Below are 18,258 nucleotides of genomic sequence, written 5' to 3'. Positions count from 1 at the left end.
CTTTGAAAGCTTAGCCTGGTCTGACTGCTTGACCCGTGACCTTTCAGTGTTGCTGCCTCTTGGACTACTGGGAAAGGGTGCTTAAATAAGCAGGCAGAGGCTGAGAGGAGGCAGGGTTCCAGCTCTCAGCTGGTGTCAGGGTGTTAGAGAAGATGGTTGGTGCTGGAAGGAAAGAAGATTGAGTAGGGAACCAAGAAGAGATTGAGCAGAGAGAAAAACGGAGAGACAGCAATCCTCACCTTGTAGAAGCCAAGAGCTGAGCCAGAAGAAGATATAGTTGGAGATGCAGCGAGTCCAAGACAGAGAACCTACTAGGCAGCGGGCGATGGGGGGGGGGACAAAGCTACACCGCCATTGCAAGCGGACACCTTTAATCTCAGCACTTGGAGGAGAGGTAGGCAGATCGCTGAGTTTGAGCACACCTTGCTCTACATGGTGGGTTCTGGATAGCCAGGCCTACAAGTGAGACCCTGTTCCCAAAAACAAAAACAACGCAACAAATGGCAAAAAGAATGGAAAGAACAGCTCTCAGTGGCAAACATGATGAGGTGAGTTTCAGCACTCAAGTGTATAAACTGACAACATGACAGAGTGTGGTATGTTTTGTTAGAGAACAGCTTGAGGCGTCTGGGAAGAGTCTGGGGAGGGCGGCCAGGGGGCGGGGGTAGCTGGGGGCGAGGGGGACGTGGGGAGTCGAAGTGTCAGAAACACAGGCCAGGCCTCAGTGTCACGCTCTCTTCCTGCTGCCTGTAGGCCCAGAAAAACCTCTTAGCTACCTCTCAGCACCCTTGCCTGCCTGCAGCCTGTAAACTTCCAACCATTCTCAATGGATGTACCTCACTGAACCATAAGCCAGCCGCCAATTAAAAAGCCTTTTGTTGGATTTTTACATGATCGTGGTGTTTCTTTGCAATAACAGAATCCCCTAAGAGACAGGGGATGAGAATAGGAGAAAGAAAGAAAGAAAGTGGCCTAGCAGAGAGAGAGGTGTGGGTGGTTTGAGGAAAATGGCCCTATGACCCATGGGACTGGTACTATTAGGAGGTGTGTTTTGGAGGAGGTGTCTTGTTGGAGGGGGTGTGGCACCATTGGAGGAGGTGGGCCTATGGGAGGAGGTGTGGTCTTGTTGGAGGTGTGTACTGTGGAGGGGTGGCCTGGCTTGTGGAAGGTGGCTGACTTATTGGAGGAGGTGGTCTTGTTGGAGGGGTGTGGCCTTTTGGAGGAGGTGGCCCTTGTTGGAGGAAAGAGGGGTCTTGTTGGAGTGGGGTGTGGCTTTGTTGGAGCCGAGTGGACTTGAGGTCTCAAAGCCTCAAGCTCAGTTCCCTCCCCACCTATGAGATGGAGAACCTCTGCCCTTCATCTCTAGCACCTGTCTTGCACAACTGCACCTTCCTGTATGAATAACAATGAAATTTAAATCTCAAAGAGTATGGGGTGGCCCCAGTTAAATGTTTTTCCTTATAGGAATTGCTTGTAGTCATGGTGTCTCCTCATAGACACAGGAACCCTAAAGTAAGACAGAGTATGGCCTAAAAATAGCAGGGTTATAAGGAGGATGACAAACTTGGGCAAAGGAAGCCTGTGGAGTTTGGGGAGTCTGGGACAGAGGAGGTGAGAAGAATTAACCTGACTCCAATGTGTAACAGGCACTGTGATACTAGGGGGCTGCAGCCAACATATTGCAATGTAGGCACCACAGAACAGCCATTTGTCCCCCTTCTGAAAGAGGTAAGGCAAAATGACACTTTTTGCTAGAGGGACCTGGCACCCACAGGTTCCGGAAGAACTTAACTCCTCTAACCCGGAAATCTCCCGTGGTCCAAGGTTGGGCCCATTTCTGGACATCTGGACTGCCTTGAGGGGGTTGAAGCTCCTTTTCACCTAACAAGGACGGAAAGGGAAGCAACATGAGACTTGAGGTCCAGCAGTCTGAGGATATAAAAGTCGCAGACTGGGCAACAGACAAAAGAACTGTCTTTTTTTTTTTTTTTTTTCCAGAGTTGGGGACCGAATCCAGGGCTTTGGCGCCATAAACAAGCGCTCTCTGAGCTAAATCTCAAACCCCTTAAAGAACTGTCTTTAACATTCTTGATCAACCCTCTTCCGTGACCCGTAGAAAAAGACTTGTGCTGACAGCCCTTAACAGCATAGCTAGGGTTGTTCAGAGAGAAACAGTCCTTCTTTTCTTCTCCTCCTTCTACATTTTTTCACACACAGAGGTATTTTCCTCCAAAGGGATGTCTATTTCCTGCCCAGAAACTGGAGCGTGGATATCGTTCTGACCGGGGACCTTTTTTGCTATCTTGGAGTCAACCTCATCTAAATCCCCCAGAATGATTATGGCTGACTCCCTCTCCCCAACACTGTCATTTAGCCCCAGTTACTAGAGCCCATCTTAGGGGCATGTCACATGCTGCTGACCTCTGTGCCAACACCCATCAGAGACCACAGGGGTGACTCAGGGAAGCAGTAGTTCTAAGAGAGACTCTCCCATCAGCCACTGTGCTCACCTCACATCGCCACCTTCCACCAGCACTTTTGCAGACACAACACATAGTCACTACACAGCCCTGGCTGTCCTGGAACTCACTCAAAAGTCACAGAGATGCTCCGCCTCTGCCTCCTTAGTGCTGGGATTAACGGCTTGTGTTCAGTTCTGCCCACCTACTCCCTCCACTTTGTTTTAGAGACTTAAGCTGTCAGCATCCTCAACAAGCACTATGGGCTAGACTTAAAAACCAAATAATAATTTGAGTTTTCAAGAACATGGCCTCTACCATATAGTCACATTAGGTAAATAAAACCCAGCCTTTGGGTGCTGGTCCACTGGCCAAATGTGTGTGTGTGTGTGTGTTGTTGTTGTTGTTGTTGTTGTTGACTGAACTGAATGTCTAGCTCATGCAAAGCAAGGTCTCAGCCCCTAAACCACACCCCCAGCCCCTCACTGGGCGACTCTAGGCAGGGGCTCTATTCATGAGCCACGCCCCCCAGTCCCTCACTGGGCGACTCTAGGCAGGAAATCTCCAGAGTTACCTCCCTTGCCTTATTTGTTGTCTTGTTGTTATTTTTTTAAAGATTTGTTTATTTATTATATATGAGTACACTGTAGCTGTCTTCAGACACACCAGAAGAGGGCATCAGATCTCATTATGGATGGCTGTGAGACACCATGTGGTTGCTGGGATTTGAACTCAGGACCTCTGGAAGAGCAGTCAGTGCTCTTAACCACTGAGCCATCTCTCCAGCCCTTGTTGCTGTTATTTTAACTTTGAAACAGTTTCACTAAGTTGCCCAAGCCAACCTTAAATTCATTCTATAGCCCAGAATAATTGGCCTCAGCCCCTGAGGACTGTGATCACAATGACTGAACCAACTTCTCTGTTGGGCTGCTCAGTGGATAAAGGCATATCAGACCAAGAGACCATCCATGGCAGCAGGACCTGAAATTTTCAAAACAGTTTGTATAATCCTCCCTCTGTTGGTCTGTTATTATGACTAAAGGCAACCAAGAAGATACAGAAGTTTCTAGGGATGGCCACTCGCACTAACAAATGGCATAAGCTGCGGAGCCCAGAGTTGAGGTGCAAGTGGAACTCGGTCCTTCTGAGGTTGAATTTTGACCACTTTATTCCTGTTGCGGTGATGTTCAGCTGCGTGTAGAGAAAGCTTCAATGGAGACTGTGTGACTGCTGCCACCCAGCGGACACATCAGCCCCCCACACAGTCAACCCCGGATGGGGTGTCTGTGAATTGAGGTACCTACCATTATACACTTCTAGTAATGTGGGGGACAGGGGAGGTAGCTGAGATTTTATTCAAAGGGGCAAAGGGACAGTTGCTACTAAAAAAGACTTATTTATTTTATGTATATGATTACACCGCAACTGTCTTCAGACACTGAAGAAGCATCAGATCATTACAGATGGTTGTGGAGCCACCATGTGGTTGGGCAGAATTGAACTCAGGACTTCGGGAAGAGCAGTCAATGCTAACTTGTTGAGCCATCTCTCCAGCACCACTTTTTCATAAAAACAGGACCTAACTGTGGGAGGTGGTGGACGGTGTGTATGCCTATAATCTCAGATTTTGGAGGCTGAAGATGAAGAATGATGACTTAGAGGCCAGCCTTGCCATAGATAAAGACTTGCCTCAGCAATAAATAAAAAAATAAACAAACGTCCTGAAATAGTCTGAGGGCCAGGACAAGGTGAGTTCTTGGGCTGGGAATTTACATTCAAGCAGTTCCGGCCGTTTGGTATCGGTTTTCCTTTAACCAACCCTGAAGTGGAGGGTGAGAAATCAAAGTCTCTGGGCTCCAGCCTGTCCTGCAAGGATCTCTTGAGAGTGATTGAGAGGCAGTTCTCCCATGCATGGGCTGCAGCTGCGTCCGGCAGGTGGCGCTGTCGTAATGGAAAGCGGCATCTGAAGAGGATTCCCTGAAGGCGAGTCACCAAAGCTGCTTTTCCTTCTCCCTGTGGAGTTCAGATTTTTCAGGTAGCCTGGGGACGGGGCAGCTCCGGATCTGGAGGATCCCCTGGTACCAGAAATAGAAGCCTCTGCGATAGCCGCTCACCACGCTTCTTGGCAGTGGAAGGCCCGGAGGCTCCTTGGCAGTCCTTTCCCACTTCGGAGCCTCATCAGTTGGATTTGGGGTTTTTCCTTGCTATAGGCAAAACCTATGGGCAGTAACTATAGCTTCATCCACCAACCAAGAAGCATGGATGGAGCTAGTGATAAAACAGTGAAGACTGTGAAGAACTTCTTTGGGCCCCAGTCAGGATGCCAGGCGGCCCCAGGACCCACTGCACTAGGAAAAAGGATCACGCTCACACCACAGGCCCTCGCCCATCATCAGCCTCCATCATGTCAGGTCCACCTGTGCGACTAACTTTGGCTCAAGGAGGTATCATGAGCACGTTTCTGGGAGCACTGTGTGCACCACTGTCGCTCTTCTCCTGAGCTCCTTGTGTTTGATGTAAAATGTGTTCATTGATGGAACATTTGTTTTCCAACAAGGTGGCATCCTTTGGGAAAATGTGAGGACTTTGGTGATGAAAAGCTGAAAGACCGGAAGTAGGTCGTTAGGCGAGACTTTGGCGGATCCTGGTTTCCAGTAAATCTCTGTTTCCTGGTAAATGGTGCATGAATTGGCTAACGGCATACAGATTCAGTGATGACCATGCCACCCCACCACAGTGGACCATATTCCAAAATCGTGAGCCAAATAAACCTCTCTGTTGCTTCTGTCTGTACTTTTTTCTTTTTTCTTTTTTGGACAGAACCCAGGCCCTTGGCATTGCTAGGCAGCGCTCTACCACTGAAGCTAAATCCCAACCCCCTGTCTGTACTTTTGTAACTAAGACAACCCCTTGCTCTGGTCACCCCCCTCCACTTGCTAGATGGTGGGCGGTCTCTCTCACCTGACCTGTAGAATTCCTGTCCTTCCCATAGCAGTCCTCCTCACTAGACTTTGCCACACTCTCATCAACATTGACAGGTCCGCTTGACTTTTGCCTTGTTTATGAGTTGGTTTTGTTTTGGTTTTTGTAGATGCAGCCAAAAGGCACAAGACTCCCAAACCCAGACAAAGATGGGGAGGGGCTCGCCTATTCACCGTTCAGGAGGTGGTGCTAACACTTTTTTAGCATTGGTTTTGAGGCCCAAGGTTCCAAGGTGTAGACATTGAGGCTCCATGGGTCCTAAAACGAACTCCTGGACTGAGTTTAAAGATTTCTTGCAAAAAAGACCAATAAAGTTAACCATCTGGAATGAAATTTCTGCTGGCCGAGACATGCTGTTCCCTAGATAAAAAAGGCTCAACAGGGTCTGGGGATATAGTTAGAGTAACTTCCTAGAAGTCCAGAGAGAGATGAGGGAGGAGCCCAGTGGTAGAGGAGCTCCCTGTTTGAAATCCCCCAGTGAAGGGACATATACACACTAGTGCTGGAATGTACTCTTGCTTAACCTGAGTTTGATCTCTGGGACACAGGTGGTGGGAGGAAAAACTGCCCCAACATCACTCTGATCTTATCTATACATTGTAGCATCAATGTATCCTACATACAGGAACACACACACACACACACACACACACACACACACACACACACACACACACACAATAAAAGTGGAATTTTTAAAAATCTCAATTCCCTAGCACCAAAGGAAAATGGACCTGCCCTTCCTTGATACATGCCAGGAAAGTCAGTAAATCTTAAAACCAGTCAACAACACAAGCCGCACAGAAAGGGACATGTGTCAGTGGACACTAGCACTAGCCCCCTTATTGCCACCACCATGACTATTTGGGTTGGTGGAAGGATTTCCAGCCTTTCCAGGAGGGAGAGAATCCAGTGGTTGTGCATTTGACCTGTTCAGCACGACACCCATACCCAGAGGCAGGCAAGGCTGGAACCCTCCAATTGGAGATGTTTTGGTTTTTGATTTTGGATGTGTCGGCTGTTGGGCTTTCTCGCTATTTAACTAATAATCGTTGTCAGTTCAGCCTTGTCATTACCGCTTAGTTTGTTATGGGTTATTTAGTTAAATTGCGGTGTACAACGATGGGATTTGCCGACACCCCCGTGTGAGCGTGGCCTGCAATTTCCCACTTAATTAGACTTTTTTAAAGACACACGCGATTTACCTACTCAAATCTGCATCATCTGTTTGCATGTTGTCGGAGCAAATGACAGCGCCCACCCTCTCTCAGGATCGCTCTCTTATTACCACCCTGTTAGATTCCCACAGGAAAGCGGGAGCAGCAGGGCTCAGGCGGCCCTGTCCTGCGGGAAAGCCACCCAGACAGAGGTCTACCTGCAGGGAGGCTCTGGGTCTAAGTTCGGCAGCTGCAAGTGGTGGGAAGAAGGTCAGACTCCCAACTTTCTTTCCCAGCCTGTTCCACATGAGTCAAGCCTCTGCTGTAATTCTCATCAAATGGCTTTATTTCCCCATTGTGGGGAAGCTGTGCATAGGGTCTGTGGTTCCTGCACCCCAGGACCCTCTGGCCTCCTCTGCTTGTGGCTGGGCCCACAAAGGGGCCAACATTGCCAGCTCAGAGCTTGATCTGCCCAAGGTGAGGCTGCTCCTGGAAGGCAATCCCTCTGTCGAGACAGCAAACCCTGAACATGGGGTCTATGGTGAGGACAAGGCCACCAGTTGTGTAGCTTGAGGCAGACTGGGCGCAGCTCTCGGAATGAACCCTCTCAGGATGCAAACACCTAGATGTCCACCAGGGACACTCAGTCTGGAAGAGACAGAGAGGACAGAAGGTGGGTGAGTACCGGGAGATGAGGGAGTGACACACAAGGTGCAGCACTGGGGGGCATTCAGTGGGCAAGGTGCCCTATCATGAAAGCAGCATGAGGCCTGAGCTCAGATTCTGCTCTGGCTAACACTGTCAACCTGCTGCAGCCTACAGTCTCTCAGGGGGAAGAGCCTCAGCTGTTTAGATCAAATTGACCTGTGGGCATGTCTGGGGGGGGGTTATCTTGATTGCCCGTGGATGTAGGGAAGGCCCAGCCCACTACGGACAATGCTATCTCCTCGGGTGAGGAGTCTCGAACTGGATGCTGAAGCTGGCTGAGTGGAAGGCGCTGTGGTCCAGCGGACAGCGTTGTTCTGTGGCTTCTGGTGCATTTCTTTAGCTGCGAGCTTTCTGGTTATAGGTGAGAACGTCCAAGTTCTCGCCCTGCTTCCCTCACTGACGGACTGTAACCTAGGAGCATAAGTCAAATAAATCCTTCACCCCCTAAGTTGCTTGTGGGACTAGCAAGAGATATGAAACTAGAAACTAGAAAAGTACACAGCACTTATGTTAAAGGGGGGTGAGGGAGTGGCACCTATGTTAACAAAAAAATGGGGGAAGGTGCACTGGCACCCTAGGGTGAGCATGGGACCCACTTCAAATGCCAGGGGAGCCGGGCAGATACAGATGGATTTCCCAGAGCTCCCAGGCCAACTGGAGGACCCCCGGGCCCAGGGATAAAACCCGTTTCAAAGATTAAGGTGGGGGTTGGGTTTAGCTCAGTGGTGGGCGCTTGCCTAGGAAGGGCCCTGGGAGGGTCCCAGCTCCGAAAAAAAAGAACCAAAAAAAAAAAAAAAATTAAAGGTGGGAGGGAGAGACAGAGAGGGGGAAGGCGGCAGACATCAACCCTGGCCTCACGTGCACCTTCCACCCCAGCTACGCACATCCCTTCAAGCAGACCAAGCAAAGGACCCCCCAAGAACAATGGGAAGGCGCACGGGGGTTGGGACGATGTCTTGCAGAAGCCCAGGACCACACTGACCTTTGGACCCAGTGGGGCTTGGAGGGGGTGGCCCCCCTGGAGGCAGTAAGGCAGAGTGGCTAAGGGCCTCAGCCATCCACGTCAGGACTCGAGAACAGTGTTGGACCTGGGAAGGCAGGGGTAAGTCAAGGCAGGAGCAGGGAACCAGGTAGTCCCAGCCCTGCCAGCCCACACCTCGCCATGTCCAAATCCTCACCTCTCTCTCCAGCCCCCTCAGACGCCGATCATACTCTCTGATCTGTCCCAGCTGCTTCAGCGCAGTGTCCACCCCTAAAAAGAGGCATTCTCCCAGCTGAAGTCACAACATCCCACCTGCAGATCCTGTCCCCAGGTCCCGCCTCACTTCTGGGGCCAGTTTCAGGCGCTCCACTGTCTCGCTTATCTGACTTGCCCAATAGGAAGTTCTCTTTGTGCACAGACTCCCAAGTCAGCAGCGTCCTCTCTGCTTCCTTAGAGAGACAGACACCTGCAGGGCCAAGTCCCAGGAATCAAAGAGCAGGCGAACTTGAGAACTTGTCCCCTCCCCAAAGCCATCAAATTCCTCATGCTCCATCTCCAGATGGGTACAGACCCTGACCCCCCCCACCACCTGCCCTTCTTTCCCCCTCGCCTCCACCCCGTCTCGCTCCTTGCAGACCAAGCTCCATTCTCACGGGTGCTCGAAGACTGGGGGAGGCGGGCAAGTTTGAATCCTGACACCTGCACCATGCCCTTGAAGAGAGACGCAGGTGAGAGATGATGATGAGGGGTGGGGCCAGGGCAGGCGCGAATGGAATTCCCGGATGGGCTGTAGCCTTCGCCTTCCAGTAGAGGTCGCTGTTGCCATGCACTTTGTTGAAGATGTAGCTGTGGGGCCAAAGGTCAAGTCACTGGAAGCCAATAAAGGACCTTGGTCATAGGATTGGATTAGGAGTTGAGATAAAGTAGTCAGAGACAGCTCTGCAGTCAAGAGCATGGCACCCCAGAAGGACCCACATTGATTCTCAGCACTCATATGGAAACTCCCATTCCAAAAGATCCAGTGCAGCCTTCTGGTCTCTGCCAGCACTATCCTCATGTGGTGTACATACAGACAGACAGACATGCAGACAGACAGACATGCAGACATACTGGCAAACACTCATACACCCGATAGAAATCAAAGTTTTATGCAAGTTTTCCTGAACGGACCTCCATCAATTAGTGAGTCCTGCTATGTGGGTTCTAGAGTCTCTGGTCCTCTCATGATCGGCGACAAGCGGCTCTCAGCTGCCGAGAGCCATCTCTCCAGCAAATTGCTTGTTTATTTAATGCTTGTCTGTGCACGCGTTTGTGTATGTACAGATGCATGTGTGTGTGCACATGAGCCTGAAGGATAACCTTGCTGAGCTCCTCAGGATGCTGCCCACCTTGGAAGCATGGTCTCTCGCTGGCTCACTGGTTAGAATAGACCAGTACCCCTCAGAGATCCTCCAGTCGCTGTCTTCCCAGCACTGGGATTACAATAATTCAACAATGGATGAAAAACGTGCCTGGATTCTGGGCATCAGGCTCAGGTCCTTGTACTTGCAAGACAAATGCGTTACTGACTGAGCCATGCCCACCCCACCGCACTTTACCCCGCCATCTTGGCTTTGATGTTTTCAAAATTATAACAATGGGTACTTGATGTTGTTGTCGTTTGTTGTTTGTTTTTTGAGACAGGTTTCTCTGTGTAGCCCTGGCTATCCTAAAACTCACTCTGTAGACCAGACTGGCCTTGAACTCAGAGATTTACTAGCTGCTGCCTCCCTAGTGCTAGGATGAAAGGCATGAGCCACCATTACCTGGCTTTTTTTTTTTTTTTTTTACAAAGGTTCATTTATTTTTTTTACATGTATAGCTATTTTTTTGCCTGCATGTATGCCTATGCACATTACCCACAGAGGCCGGAAGAGGATGTCAGATCTCCTGGAACTAGGATTACAGGCACTCTCGGCTTCCATCAGGTGCTGGGAATTAACTCCCGTCCTCTATGAAAGCAGTGTGGTCTTAACCACTGAGCCCCTCTCCCTGTTTGACTTAGGGTTTCATGTAGCCCAGGCTTCTGACCCTTCTACCTTGACCTTCAAGTGCTGGGACAACAAGCTTGTCCACCACACCGCCTGAGCTCAGCTGGTTTTCAAACAAGGACTTTAAGCCCCAGTGTTTTTAATGAACTCTCCTGAACGGACACAAAGACTAGTAGGGCCTAAGCTCTCACTGCAAACCAAATTAACTCAAATGGGCCAATGATCTACAGATAAAGCTAAAACCCAGGGACTTGGGGATTTAGCTCAGTGGTGGCAGCTTGCTTAGCAGGCGCAAGGCCCTGGGTTGGTCCCAGCTCGAAAAAAAGAAAAAAAAAAAAAAAAAAAAAAGAAAAAAAGGAAAAAAAAAAAAAAAAAGCTAAAACTAAAACCAACTCTTAAAAAGCCTGGAAGTAAGTCTCAGACTCTGGACTTTACTGACCCTCTGTCTGGGACTGTAAAATGTGTGTGTGTGTGTGTGTGTGTGTGTGTGTGTGTGTGTGTGTGTGAATGTGTGTCTGAGTGTGTGAGTGTGTGTATGTATGTGTGTGTTTTAATTTTTTCTCTTAATGTTTCCTTTTCTTACAGATAATAACCAGTTCTCCTAACTCCCTGCCAGCCCTCCTCCCAGGTTCCAGCCCAGCCCCTCCAGCCCCTTCAAACGTTTCTCCCCTCAGTTTCTCAAGAGTGTGTTTAAACAGACCCTTCTCCCAGATTTCCCAATACCAGCAGCTCCAGACTAAATCAACCGTTCCAGGCTCTCTGCTCAGCTCACTTCCCTCCAACTGTCTTCTCTTCTCACTTTGCTAGCCCAATCCCGGTCCCTTTCTCAGCCTCAGCTGGCCTTTTTATATCCTCTCCCTTTCCCAGAAATCCAAGAGGCAATCAACACTGGAGGCCATGGCACCAGGCAATTCTAACAGCCAAGAATTCTTTTTTTCTAGACAGTGTTTCTCTGTATACCCCTGTTTGTCCTGGAACTCACTCTATAGACCAGGCTGAACTGGAACTCAGAGATCTGCCCACCTCTGCCTCCCAAGTGCTAGGATTAAAGGCTCGGCTCAGCTACAATTCTTAAAGAACCAGTTAACCGGCAACTGGGGATCCTTTGAAGGACCAGACATACAAAATAAATCACGTTACATAGGACAAAAACAAGAGTATAAGCAACAAAAAACAGGACTGGAGAGATGGCTCCGCTCAGGTTAAGAGCACTGGCTGCTCTTGCAAAGGATCCAGGCTCAGTTCCCAGTACCTACTTGGCGGCTCACAATCGCCTGTAACTCCAGTTCCACAGGCTCCAATGCCCTTCTTCTGACCCCTGCCAGCACTGCACACGCATATGGTACATGCATGCAAAACATTCACACACATACATAAAACAAACTGCAGACAACAAAACAGGTCACTAAAGTGGACTTCATCAAAAGAAGAAGCATTTAGCGCCCTGGAGGCCCACGCATGTGATCCTCCTGCTAGGAGGCAGAGGCAAGGTTACGCTACATTCCAAGGTCAGCCTAGGCTACCGTGCCTCAGTGAGGCCAAAACAGTAGCAACAAAGTCTCAACGTCCAAGTCAGGCACAGGACGGTCCCGCACTGGCTGAAAGTCAGGACATGGCGCCTACTGAGCAGGCTCAGGTCTGGGAGAAGCCCCAGATGGCAAGGTCAGGCACACCTGAACATGGCGATGAGCAGATTGAGCAGCAGGATATTGGCCACCAGCAAGAAGACGATGAGGAGCAACACCACCAGCCAGTTGGCATACTGGGACACACAGGCGCCTGCGACGGGCCCCTCCGGGTGAGCCCAGAAGCCCCGCTCGGCAGAGCAGTTACTGGGACTCATGAGGGCCACTGCAAAGGGAACAGCGGATGTGAGCAGAGGGGTGCAGGGAGAGGGGAGGAGATGGGAGACAGAGACACAGTCAGAGACCACTGAGAGAGACCTAGACTCGGCTGGAGAGCCCTCTCCTACCATCCATTTCCTCCTGGGGAATTTGTCCGAAGATCTGCAGATACGGACGGTAGAAGACCCTGCGCAGGATACTCGGTAGACTGCGGTCCTGGGGCCTCAGGATCCCCTCTGTGGCCACCCCATAAGCTACAAGCCACACGCAGAGGAAGAAGAGGAAAAAGAATACATCCTTCATCTGGAAGCAGAGGAAGATGTGGGTGAAACGACCACGTCCTTTCCTCCCTGGCTCCACCCCTTCCCAGAGCAACCCCTACCCCAGACCTCTCCTTACCTTAGACACAGCATCCTCAAAGGCCTGTCCCTTCCTGTCCTGCCCTGCCCACCTCAGAAGCCTCACCCCCACCCCCAATTCTATCCTCAGGTCTACATCCAGTCACGGAAAGGCAAGGCCCTCCCTCCCGTTCAGACTCCACCCCCATCCCCTCCGTTGCCACTCTAGGTTCTGCCCTGCATCCCTGCCTCCACCCCTGCACGCCAGACTCACCATCTTGCTCACGATGACAATCTTGGGCCCCAGCTGCTTGTTCACCGTGAAGATGTGCAGCAGGCGCAGTGTGAAGATCATGAAGTCAAGGCAGAGGACTGTGCGTCCCAAGTCAAACAGGCCAGGAGTCAGCCTGAGGAGTGGGGAGAGACGGCACAGCTCAGATCGGGGTGTCTCCTGAGACGAAGTGGGGGCCTCACAGGGCAGGAGCAGGGCCCCTCTGACCAGCTTTCTCTGGTCTCAGTGTGGGTGGATGGACTTCTAAGAATCCCGTTTGGAATTTGCCGTGCCACACGCCTGTCATCCAAGTGCTGAGGAGGCCAGGGAGGAAGGATCTCTGGGAATTCCAGACAGGCCTGCCTGGGCTACAGAGTGAGACCCTGTCCCCCCAGAAAAGGGGAGAGAGACCCTAAAATATGGAGTGGTCAGACGTGAATAAATGAAAACATTTGTAGACTGCAAACTGACAAAGGTGGTAAGTCTGATTTGATTGACAGCTTCAGGTTACAGAGCACCAGGTAGTGCCTAGCATGTCCTCATGGGGGCGCTCACAGCTACTGCTGCCAGACAGGCAGGCAATGGGGCGAGCTATTTAGACGGAAATCTACGGATGTAACCGATCCACCTGCCCTGTGACCCACTCACTTTACACCAAGGATGTAAATTTATTTTTGCAACAACAAAAATTAGAAATAGAAAAAAACCTAAGTGTTCCTCTGGAGGGCACTGGCTTAAAGGATGACAAGACCCGGGGTGAGGATATTACTTCCTCCGAAGATGCAATGCTTTGTCAGCCCTTGGAAAGGGTGCTTAATAAAATGTATCAAATGTACCCTGGACAACGGCTTTCCTGTACTTGGCTGGGCCGGGCTGTGGCCCTGTCTTCTCAGACGATACATTACACTAAATAAAGCCTGGGACACGCAGAAATATTAGTTTGCTAAGCCCACTTCTCTCCTTTCTGTTTGGATAAATTATTCATACCAGGTTACTCTGTTTCAAACTCACGTGGACTGGAGAAAACCTACTTCTTGGTATGTCAGCTGAGGAACGCTCCAGGAAAGGGGGAGGTAGGTGACTGTCCACCCCCCCCTCCCCAGGGCACTCCACCACTGAGACACAGCCACAGTGTCTCACTGGGGGATTCTGGGCAGCGGCTCTGCCAGTCCCTTACTCACAGCAAGGGCTGCTCACTTACCTGCAGCCAACGCCCAGCAGGAAGCAGGTGAGTGCTAGCAAGTCGCACTGGTTCCAAGTATCCAAGAGGTAGAGGTGCAGACGATGGCGCAGGGGAGCTTTGCCAGGACCAGGTCCCCCGTTGGCCAGGGTACCCCAGCCACCGCCCAGGCCCTGGCGCAGCTCCTCACATAGCAGCGTGAAGGCCCAGAAGTACAGCAGCAGCTCGAAGACGCCCGGCTTTGTAGGCTGGAAATCCACCAGCAACACGTGTGCAAACAGCAGCAGGAACAGCAGGTAACTGACCACGTTACCCAGGAAGGCAGTCACTGGGGCGCCCCAAAAGTACGACCAGCGCTTGGAACACCCGCCACAGCAGAGGGCATGTCCTGGCCGCCGCCGCCGCCGCCTCTCAAGGGCCACCTTTGCTGAGGGCTCCGTAGGCCTGTAAGACAGCGAGCCTCAGGGACCACAGAGCCTGGACTGGCTGCCCACCTTGCATTCTAACCTCCATATTGTATCGCTTCGGACTCTGGGGACCGGAAGACACAGTCAATCCCAGCACATTTGAGATTGGGGCAGGAGTATTGTCTCGAGTTCCAGACCAGCCTGATATATAGAGTGTGGGAAGAAGGAACATAAAACATGGAATGAGGGTTCATTACACTTGGGAGACTGAGGCAGGAGGATTGCCATGTGTTTGATGCTAGCCTGAGCTTTGTGAAGGAACAAAAACATCAAAGAAAACAAAAAACAAAACCAAAACTGAGTACAAGCCCCCCCATCAACCCAGCCCACCACCCCCGCTGTCAAGTAACTTTAATGGCAGCACAGGCAGGAGGATCTCTGTGAGCCAGTATGGTCTACCTAGTCAGCTCCAAGCCATCCAAGAACATATACAGAGAAACATTATGTAAAACGAACAAACAAAAACAAGCCACACAACAACAAACCACTGAGCACAATATTTGTCTTTAAAACTGACCAGAGGGGCTGGAGAGATGGCTCAGAGGTTAAGAGCACTGACTGCTCTTCCAGAGGTCCTGAGTTCAAATCCCAGCAACCACATGGTGGCTCACAACCATCTGTAATGAGATCTGATGCCCTCTTCTGGTGTGTCTGAAGACAGTGACAGTGTGCTCATATATATATAAAATAAATAAATCTTAAAAAAAAAAAAAAAAAAAAGACCAGAAGCACACAGTATGTTTCAGGAGCCTCAGAGGCAAGCGGGGAGGAGGGGAACTTGAGGTCCATCTACTTCCTCCTGGCCAAGACTAGAATCTGAGCTGTACTGAGGGGGACCCTCGAACTGAGGAGAATGAAATGTCAGTGTGGATTGATTGCTTCTTCCAAGAGTCTGATGTCAGGTCCACTGTCAGGATATTTAAAGCATAGTACATCTGGGAAAAGGTTTCCAAGCTACGATTAGTTCCTCAGTTCAATTCCAGGTGAATAATAAAGCTTAAAGCTTACTGTGTGACTGCGTAGAAATGTTTTTATAAAATACATATGACCAGGAAGATAGATTCTATAGCTAAAAGGCCTAGAATGTAGTGTGGTGAAGTGCATGTGACATCTCCCCAAAGAATGGGCAATGGTCTAGGAAGAGAGTCTGGGATTTGGGTGAGGTCGGCAGAAAGGTCAGCAGGTTGTTAACAAAATCCATTCCCAGACATCTGAGCAGGAAAACAAGAATTTTCTCTCCTCCACTGAGAAGAAGCCCCTGTGTGTATAACATTCCTCCTGGTTTCCCTATGATTTGTGGGTGCAAGGTCCCTTGTGCTCCCAACACTACATCTGGCCTTGTGTGGAGACAGGACATTCTAAACCACGCCATACATCCCATAGCATTGTTGCCTCCTCTTATGACCAAGGAAGAGACTTAGCAAATACAAGTGTCTGTCACATGACCTTAATCCCCAAGGTGGAAGGAGAGAACTGGCTTCTACAAGTTATCTGTCTGTCCTCTGGATTCCACACCCTTACAGGTGGCAGGCCCACCCTCAAAAACAAAAAAATATGTACAAATAACAAAATAAAATCTGATTTAGAAAAGAAAAATGTACAGGGCTGAAGAACTGGTTCAGTAGTTCCGAGCACTGGCTGTTCTTCCGGAGAACGGGGTTTGACTCTTGTCACTGGGAATTCCTAGAAAGTCACTGTCTGCAGAGGCCAATTGACTGATAAAGACTTCAGAGACTGTGCCGTGCCTGGATGTTACTATCAGATAGTCTAATTCCTTTTGGGCTGTCTTTAACTCCTTGTCTAGCTCAGTCTCAGATCTAACACCTTGATAAACAGATACAAATTTCGTCATGTGTTAACTTCACAAAACTCTGTACTCTGACAATAGACACCTAAGAGTGCTGTAAGATAGGACCTGAGCCCAAGGCTAAGGCCCTACACTTGATCCTTCTGTCTGCCCTCTCTGCACACTTAGTATTTCTACTGCTGTATTTTTAAAGGCTGTGATTTATAACTTTCTTTGTCCTGTTACTATGAAACTGTTTCCATGTTGAAACCTAGAGCTAACTTAGCTCCATGTTTCCCGGCTTAGGTCATTCATATCTGACTCAGGAATAAGCCGCCTCTTAGTCCGTTTGAAGTGGCGGCTGTGGGGGTTGGTTGGTTGGTTTGTCATGGTGTGTGTGTGTGTGTGTGTGTGTGTGTGTGTGTGTGTGTGTGTGTGTGTGTGTGTGTGTGTGGTGTGACAATTAACAGTCCTGGTCTCAGAGGGCAAACGCATGCACATAGCCCACAACACACAAATCCACACATCCACACATAGTTAAAAATAAAATCTTTGAAAGTATCTAAGGGGTTAATCCAGCAGAGCCTGCCAGTCACTAGTCCTAGAGTCTTCCTCTGCCCCAGGGAGTCTGAGTCATTTGAAGGAGCGGGAAAGATTAATTATCTCCTAAATGATACAATACGATACAGTTTACTTTTGGTTCCCTGGAGATGGCAATTGTAATCCTCCACACACAACCTACGAGATCTTCTGACTCCAAGCTCAGAAAAACATAATCTTTGCTTCCCTTTTCTATATCTTTGTTTGTTTGTTTTGGATACTTCCCAAAGCCTGGGTTTGATTTCCTTGGAGCTCCAGGCTACCCATCCCTTCTCTCCAGCAAGCTACTGCTTGCTAACCTCCGCCGCAATGGGAGCGGCTTCCTCTCCTCCTTTTCACGGTCTTCTGCTCTGTTGCTTTTCTCTCAGCATCTAATAAAAGTGTTCCACGCTTCCTTCTGAGTCCATTTCTAAGTTATTTTATTAACCAGACTAAAAACCCTGGGCAGGTGAGAGGCCAGGGTTTGACGTCTCCCTTAGTCGATTTCCATCTTATTTTTAACCCAGGACTTGCTGACTCAGCTACGCAGACTGCCCCACAAAGCCCCAGGGATCCTTCCTCCTCCTCTCTAGAGCAGCACTAGAGCAGGCGTGCACTGCCGCGCCTGGATTTTATTACAGATGCTTGGAATCTGAACTCGGCTCCTCACGTTTGTGCACCGGGCACCTCCCTGGCTGACCTTTGATGCTTTTGTTTTCCTGTAGGGTTTGCGTTGTTTGTTTGGCCTGGGATGGAAGCCAGGCCTCGAGGAGCTTAGACAAGAACTTAGCAACGACACATATTGAGCCTGGTCCCTAATACATCTTCATGGGGATTGCAACATAGTGACAGAGCAAGGGCCCAGGGGGCAGGAACATAATAGAAAAGTGGGTAAATACTCCGTAAGGACAACAGGAGAGCACAGGCAGCCAAAGTCAAACTGATTTCTTGAGACCACAACATCCTTGTAGGCAGAGATGATTTTTTTTTTTCCCCCGGAGCTGGGGACCGAACCCAGGGCCTTGCGCTTGCTAGGCAAGCGCTCTACCACTGAGCTAAATCCCCAACCCCAGCAGAGATGATTTTTAAAGTTTTAACTGTGTGTGTGTGTGTGTGTGTGTGTGTGTGTGTGTGTGTGTGTGTGTGTGGAAGTGCCTGCCTGGGGCTGGGAGAGATGGCTCAGTGTGAGGGCTCTTCAGAACTAAGAAAGGTGGAGGTCAAACCATCTGTAAAAATCCGTTTCTCTGGGGGTTGGGATTTAAAATGAATAAATAAAATCTTAAAAAAAAAAAAAATCGTTTCTCTGGGGGTTGGGGATTTAGCTCAGTGGTAGAGCGCTTGCCTAGGAAGCGCAAGGCCCTGGGTTCGGTCTCCAGCTCCGAAAAAAAGAAAAATGAAAAAAAAAAAAATCGTTTCTCTGGGGCCGGAGAAATGGTTCAGCGGTTAAAAACACTGACTGCTCTTCCAGAGGTCCT

At 49.7% G+C, this 18,258-nt stretch overlaps 1 protein-coding gene across 1 annotated transcript in view; it reads right to left on the bottom strand.

The window, feature by feature from the left end:
• Positions 1 to 6,921: 6,921 nt before the first annotated feature.
• The window catches only part of LOC116892159 (transient receptor potential cation channel subfamily M member 4), a 30,463-nt gene continuing 19,126 nt past the window's right edge, over positions 6,922 to 18,258 (bottom strand). Inside the window, exons 17-26 of the mRNA XM_032893655.1 lie at positions 13,973 to 14,395; positions 12,775 to 12,907; positions 12,291 to 12,465; positions 11,992 to 12,169; positions 8,956 to 9,134; positions 8,632 to 8,754; positions 8,485 to 8,558; positions 8,289 to 8,394; positions 7,534 to 7,717; positions 6,922 to 7,246 (exon numbers count right to left, since the gene is read on the bottom strand). Of these exons, the coding sequence (XP_032749546.1) occupies positions 7,662 to 7,717; positions 8,289 to 8,394; positions 8,485 to 8,558; positions 8,632 to 8,754; positions 8,956 to 9,134; positions 11,992 to 12,169; positions 12,291 to 12,465; positions 12,775 to 12,907; positions 13,973 to 14,395 (1,447 nt within the window). The 3' untranslated portion in view covers positions 6,922 to 7,246; positions 7,534 to 7,661. The remainder of the gene's footprint in view (positions 7,247 to 7,533; positions 7,718 to 8,288; positions 8,395 to 8,484; positions 8,559 to 8,631; positions 8,755 to 8,955; positions 9,135 to 11,991; positions 12,170 to 12,290; positions 12,466 to 12,774; positions 12,908 to 13,972; positions 14,396 to 18,258) is intronic.

Source organism: Rattus rattus, chromosome 2 (genome assembly GCF_011064425.1).
Source record: "Rattus rattus isolate New Zealand chromosome 2, Rrattus_CSIRO_v1, whole genome shotgun sequence".
Classification (NCBI taxonomy): domain Eukaryota; kingdom Metazoa; phylum Chordata; class Mammalia; order Rodentia; family Muridae; genus Rattus; species Rattus rattus.
Note: the sequence above shows the minus strand (reverse complement) of the source record. Positions and strands in the feature narration are given on the sequence as shown.